At 25.1% G+C, this 7,441-nt stretch overlaps 1 protein-coding gene across 2 annotated transcripts in view; it reads left to right on the top strand.

Moving 5' to 3' along the window:
• Window positions 1-7,441, top strand: part of Trpgamma (Transient receptor potential cation channel gamma) — a 33,791-nt gene that overhangs the window by 6,108 nt on the left and 20,242 nt on the right. For both annotated transcript variants that reach the window (XM_011505263.1, XM_011505264.1), the window contains exons 2-3: window positions 3,473-3,603; window positions 4,835-5,066. In XM_011505263.1, the coding sequence (XP_011503565.1) occupies window positions 3,473-3,603; window positions 4,835-5,066 (363 nt within the window). The remainder of the gene's footprint in view (window positions 1-3,472; window positions 3,604-4,834; window positions 5,067-7,441) is intronic.

Below are 7,441 nucleotides of genomic sequence, written 5' to 3'. Positions count from 1 at the left end.
CCACATCGGCTCTCACGAATGCCTACTCAGCGACGCATCCCGAACGTCACTCACCACTACAGGTGTAAGAGCGGTCCTCACGCTCCTGACGCAACACGGACATCCTCCCACCACTCCGACCACTATGGCGCTCACTCTACGCCGGCGGCTAAGGCGGCTCCAACTCGCTGCCTCTTCCAGTGCGAGTCTCCCACTACCGCAACTCATTGTATGAGGAGAAAGGGAATCAAGCTACCAAGAATACACTTCACTCTCATCATCACGTACCCAACATACGAAATCTCCTTATTTATTCACTTACACCTTCATTCCTACTCCTTACAAATAATTAACTATTTATTATATTTATTATATTTAATAAAAGGAAAGACAATAAACATTAAAGGCAGTATTGAATAATTGCATTGCCCCTTCCACTTGCCAGCAAGCCTCCACCCACCATCAAAGAGAGGTTTTTAAGTCTGATCCCAGACAGTAGCATTAAAAAAAAATTAATTTTATACTATACTTAATCACAGTAATCTCTTTATACGACATTGATATACTAACGTTTTTGCAATAAGTTACAGTTAAAAAATGTTCTTATTTATAATTTAAAAAGTATAATAGTATAGTAGCATAGTATAATAATATTTATAATTTAAAAATATAATAATAAATGGCTTTGTTGCTTTATGACATAACTAATCTTTTACTATTTGACATTTTGAATTGAATAAAGAGAAAATTTTATATTTTTGTAATATGTTTAATTATAACGGAAAAAACCAGTATAGAAATATGATCTTTAAATATATTTCCAAATTATTCTGTGTAGATGGTGTTATAAAAATTATAAAAAATTCTAAGTTTTTCAAATATCTTTTGTTCTATTTCTGTGAAAAACGGACCTGTATATCATGCAGAACTCAGTTATTTAAAACATAATTCGGGAAATAAGTGATTTAAAAATATTAAATACTATGAAATATTTACTGTACAAACAATTTATAGCATTATTAATCTATATTAATAAATATAAATTATAAAAGGTATATTTTAAGAAAATAAATAAATGGTATACTTGTATGAAATTAATTAATTAAAATAATTTTCAATGATATTTCGAATATATATTGCATGAAATTTAATTAAATTGCTTTGAATTAAGCAAGTATTAATACGTCATTTCCCTTGAAAATTATTTCAACTATATTTTTAGTTAATGAAACGATAATATGTAAATTTGGTGAAATCAATTTGAAAATAAACTTAATTTATATTAAATTAGTTCCATATTCCATATTTTAAATATATTTTTATTAAATCTTCGAAAAATAGATAAAGGTAATACAAATAAAGTATGCAAACTTAGTTTCGTATATAATTCTTTTACTAATTGAATGTTTGAGTTTGTTAGAGCGCTCCCTAAATCGTGGTAGCCACGCCTTCAGCACATATTTGTTTCCGAATATACGATGATGATTTAGACCTTTTTTATTGGTGATGTTAAAATTTCTTGTAAATTTTGTTTAATATCCACAATATATATTATTATATGATTTTATAGAAACGTTTCATTAATAATATGCCATATTTCCAATACATAAAATTGCAAGAAATATCGCAAATTATGTAAATTGACAATACCCTTGTACTGGAATTTTCGTTAACAATAATAATATATTACAAAACCTGCATTTCATATGTCCAATTAGCATTGTCAAATTAAAAAAACTTGCATACAGGATTTCATTTTAATTATTACTATCTTAGATCAAATAAATCTAAAGAAGAATTTGATCAATTTTTAGTTGTTAATTTAACACATTTCATGTTTAATTTATATACGTGATGAGTGATTATCCGAAAAATTTTATATTTAACATAAAATAATTTATTTCTCATACTTAGACATTATTACGTAATTTAAAAACTAGTACATATAATTAAAAATATTAATTTTCATTATAAAATAAAATTTTGTAACACTCTTAACTTAATACTATATAGCAATTAATATAATTTTTTAGTTAATTTTATTTCATTAAATTATTTATATTATCATTAGTTTAAACGTACATTAACATTATTGACATTTAAATTTGGAAAATCGAAATTTTTAATATAAAAGTATTATTTTTATACTAAGTTTCATATTACTTTATTTTTAATTTTATTTGTAATTTTTATAATTGTAATTATTTATGCGTTTTTTGTGCAAAAATTTAACTTTTAAATTATATTAAATTATATTCTATCAGTATTTATAACATATTAATTTAATGAATATTATTAAAATAGAGTAACTGAAAGGAATAAGTATTAATTAAATTTGTTTTAAACATAATTTTTTCAATTCGTAAGATATTTACTATGCTAACTTATTCAAAAATACAAGTTAATACAGGAAAATTTTAAATATTCGAAAAACTGAAGAAGAATGTTTAGTATATGTAAAAAAAAATTATTTGTGATCCATAAAATAATTATTATACATGATTTCATAATATTTCATCTACAGAGTATACTCTATATATATTAATTATAGATGTCAATTAGAAAATATAATAATAACCTAAATAAAATATAAAAATAATCGAAATATTAGAATTAAAATATGTATATTGAATAATCCTTAGAGCTTCGTCGTGATTAATAACAATAGTTTATGTAAATATTTAAAACAAATCGTCTCTTTTTAATGACACGTTGTTCAGACTTCTTGTATTCATACCAATTTTCAATTATAAGATATAAAAGTGTATAAAAATATGCAAATTTTTGAACTATTTCGAAATACGAAACAATTAAAAATGTTTTGGTAGAATTACAAAAACTATTTTCATAGGCATATATTGTTTTCAATGATTTTGATGTATGTACTTAAAATAAATAATAAGAAACAATCTACAGTAGATGATTTATGTAAAAATGATGATTTATTTAAGAATAAAATAAATAAAAAAAATATAAAAAAAATTGTATTAGTATATTATTAAAAAAATTTTGTTAATTTCAATATTTATTTTTAATATTAGAAATATATGTATTACGTTTCAAATAATTTTGACAGAATCAACATTTTAGACAATTAATTTATAACTCAAAATTGATTGTTTAGTATACAATATACTTTAGTATATTATATATATATATATATATATATATATATATATATATATCTTTATTTATTTATTTCAGGTAATTAAAATATTACCAAATATTAGTTTTACAAGTTTACTGAATTATTATATTATACTGTTACTATATTACTTTCATTTCTTGTATTTTTCACGATTTAAAGATTTAAAGATTTTTTATTTTCCTCAATTATTTAATACTTTAATTAATTAAAAATAAGCTTGTTAATAGTTGTTTAATAGTTGAGTTGTAATAATTCTACTATTTTACAGATGCCTTAGTATGCACATATATAAAAAATATTTAACTTTCTAAGACTGCTAAACATATAAAACAATAACTGTTTCAGAGACATAGTATCCACGGAATGATGGAAGATGATAATATAATAAGGCCACATCAAGAGATGGCAAGTCTGTCATTGAATGATAAAAAGTTCTTACTGGCTGTAGAGCGTGGCGATGTGGCCGGAGTACGAAAGTAAGTGATTTTCTAATAACTCGATTTTATATCTAATTTGTTAGTAATTTTGAATCAACTGTGAGTTTTTTTAAAAATTTGTTCCTAATTATTTTGATAAATAAATGAATTTTTCTTTTATAATATGATTATATTAAAAAATATAATATATATTTATATATCAATAAATAAACCATAATAAAATATTGCTTTTAAATTTTTTATATATTTTTTATCAAAATAGGTATTTTTTTTTGGCATTAATAGTTCAAGTTAATTCTCCATAATTAATAATCAATCACATTTTAATAAAATAAAATGTGTAAAATTATCAAAATATACTGTAATATATCTTGTAAAAATAAATTATAATTAAAATAATTTATAATATTAAATAATATTAAATTTTTCTTTATATATTTATTTTACTCTAAAAAATTCGAAGATTTACAAAATATTCATAAGTTAATCATAATATATATTTTTTTAAATTATCTTATGAATTATTGAACAAAAAAATATATTTTTTAAAATATCATTCATGCAATATGTATATCTTTTTTGTATGGTGCAAATTAACTTTACAAAATCTGTATTTTGTATATATTTATTCAATATTGAAAAAAGATAAATAAAAATATTATTTATTTCTTAGAAAAATTGAAAGAATCTGTATTATTAGATTAATACCACTAATACTTTTATGTTAGTAACAAATTGTAGCACATATATTAATTGTTTATTAAAATTTAAAATTAAAAAAACCACTTAAATTCAAGAAACAGTTCAAGGTTTACTTTCTATAGCTTTCTATAACTATAAAATTTCAATTTTTTATTTTACTCTATAAATATTTTATACCGTTTTAACTAATTAACTCTTATTTATAATTTTGTAATTTCTATAATATATTTACAATGTATAAATAAAAAATGTTCAATTATATGTTGTTCTTTATCAATAAATTTAAAATAATAGTTACATAATTTCACATTGTAACCTGTTAGTACTCTTTAAAATCTATTGAACGGTCTATCATTTTACCTATCTGTAAATACACATATATACATGCATATTTAAAATCACACATATTTGAAATAGGATATTGTTTATTTTTTTAATATATATCAATAAATCAATTGATTTGAAAATAATTAATCCAAATATTATGTTTAATATAACAAATTTTAAATTATTAACGCGTATCTTTCCGTACAATTAATTATGAACTGTAAATATTATGAATTATCAGGATGCTAGAAATAAATCATGAAAAGATAAATATCAATTGCGTGGATCCTTTGGGTAGATCGGCTCTTCTTATGGCGATCGACAATGAAAACCTTGAGATGGTTGGTCTTCTGATTGAGTTTAAAGTGGATACAAAAGATGCGCTTCTCCATGCAATATCAGAGGAGTTTGTCGAAGCGGTCGAGCTATTACTTGACCATGAGGAGAGCTTTCATTCTAACGGAGAACCTCATGTAAGTGACTCTGATTCATCAAATTGTGATATATTCTATCATCAAAAAATAATTCTTCCATTTTGTATAAGTGTGTTTAAGAGAATTCTAATAAAATAAATACTTAATATTTTTTAAGTTTCTTAAAAAAAAACAATACAATTAATATTAAATAAATACGTGATAGATTTTAGAAAATTCATATATTAATTATTTTATTTGTGCAAAATTTATCCGATGATCCGGCTTGTTTTACCAAGACAGGCTCGAAGGACCAAAATTGTTTATGTAGACAATTCAGAGACCACGAGATGTTATGTGGTAGAGATGTGCGGGCAAGTGGAAGGAATAGTGTAATAAATTCAATATTAATACATTCGTTTGTTAGCCTATTTATTCCGTTAATTTCCAGATACAGGAATGATTCTTATTACTGTTATCAATTAATGAACTCTTGGTTTGGGCAGATCAGTTTGATTTGCTTTAGCAAGCGCACTTTAACCAGAGTTGTCATATTTGCTTCTCTTGGTGTAGTACACTGATGCTACTTACTGGGAAGTGAGTAGTTGTAAACCTCTTACCACTTCTTCGAGTAGGGTCGCGTATTATTTCTGCTATGAACGCAAATGGCGTGATAATTAGCCTCGTGAGCATAGGACTCGAGCTAGCAAAAAGGTTAGATCGGCAAGGTGGGTGCTGAATGGCGCGTTGGCTTGCAGACGTGTGCTCGTGCGCGTGGACACTACTGAGCTCTCCTTGAGTACAGGCAGTAGAATTAATTAAGATGATTTTGCGTGAACCTGTGAGATGGGCTCAATCCTTTACGTATACTCGATGACTTGACTTCTGGAGAACCTTGAATCTTAGATAGTGGCTATGACGCCTAAAGTAGATGATACTACAAACAAAGACTAATCTTGGACTCAGTTGAGGGACGTTGCCACTTCCTTCTTCAATGAGGACTTCAACTAGTACTTGTCTTCGGACTCCGATAAGGGAATTTTTCCACTTCCTTTTTTTTGAGGACATCAACAAAAGTTTATCTTCGGACTTTGTTGAAGGACTTGCCACTTCCTTTTGAATAAGGACTTTACTGAGAGTATTTAAATTTTGTGATTGTCTCTCTTAAATATATTCACTCCCCATGGTGTTGATTTGGGATCTCTTTTCTTTTTTAACTTGACAATAAGGGGGAGGGGGCCGTACATACCCTTAGATTTTAGATTTTCGGGTATAGCGATTCCTTCCAGCTGCCTAATGAGTTGCGTTTTCCCGAGTCATACGTTTTGTTTTGCCAGATATTTAATGACACTAGTACCAGATGTTTTATGGGCTGAACTTTTCAGAAGTCTAATGACTATTTAATGATGTTGTTTTGCCAGATAATTTAAGGCATAGGAAAATGTTCTCGCAATCTCGAATAGTATCATTCAAATTATATATTATTATTATTATTATTATTATTATTATACAATTATTATAAAATTATATTTTAAATTTTACTTTCTTTATGATGTTAATTGTAATTTCTTTAATTGCCAAATTAATTCAGATGTTTTAATTAAAAGTAAAAATAAAAGTAAGGAAAATTAACACGAATTTTATAAGAGATGAAATTATTCTTCTTTTTTCATTCAATTTAAATGTCTTTAATAAAACTAATACAGATAGTTGCTTTTTTATTTTTAATCTAGAAACATTTTTTTAACAGTTAATTCTTAACTTAATGTTAAATAGATATATTATGTATGAAGAACAAATAAATTCCTAATGTAAACATGATTATGATTAATTATGAATATTTAGCTTCAATATAATATTTATCGAAATAAATAGCGATAAATATACTATAGTATTGTTAAAATTTATTTAAAAATTGTTTTAATAACGTAATATGCATTGTTCGGAAAATAATTCTACAATCTGACTCGTCAGCCAAACGTGAAAAAATCAACTTAGAACAAAAAACCCACTAGATGTTGTGTAGGGTTGCCGGGAAAGTAAAGGGTTAATGCATCGATTCAATAATTAACACATATCTTTATTATTGCTGTTTGATTAATTTATTTTACTTTATTTACAATGGGAATTATTAACCTTGTTGAAATTACAAATGATCTTTATATTTCTTGATAATCTTGTGGTGTTGATATATCTGTTTATTGGATAATTAGAGGATAATCAATTTCTTATTCTCTGCATGTCACTGGTGAGATTATGATTTACTGTAACAAGAAGTAGGTTATGATCTATTGAATATTGTCACTAAGAGGTTATGGTAATTGTAGTGCTCTGATCGAACACTGCAATGTTATTGTGTTTATCTTAACACGTGTGCAGTTGCCTCTAAATATCGGTCGTAAGAGAGCCTAAATGGAGGTTATGTGAAGCTGTGC

Source organism: Ceratosolen solmsi, unplaced genomic scaffold (genome assembly GCF_000503995.2).
Source record: "Ceratosolen solmsi marchali unplaced genomic scaffold, CerSol_1.0 scaffold5, whole genome shotgun sequence".
Taxonomy (NCBI): Eukaryota; Metazoa; Arthropoda; class Insecta; order Hymenoptera; family Agaonidae; genus Ceratosolen; species Ceratosolen solmsi.
The sequence above is the reverse complement of the archived record's forward strand: the minus strand, read 5'-3'. Positions and strand labels throughout refer to the sequence as shown.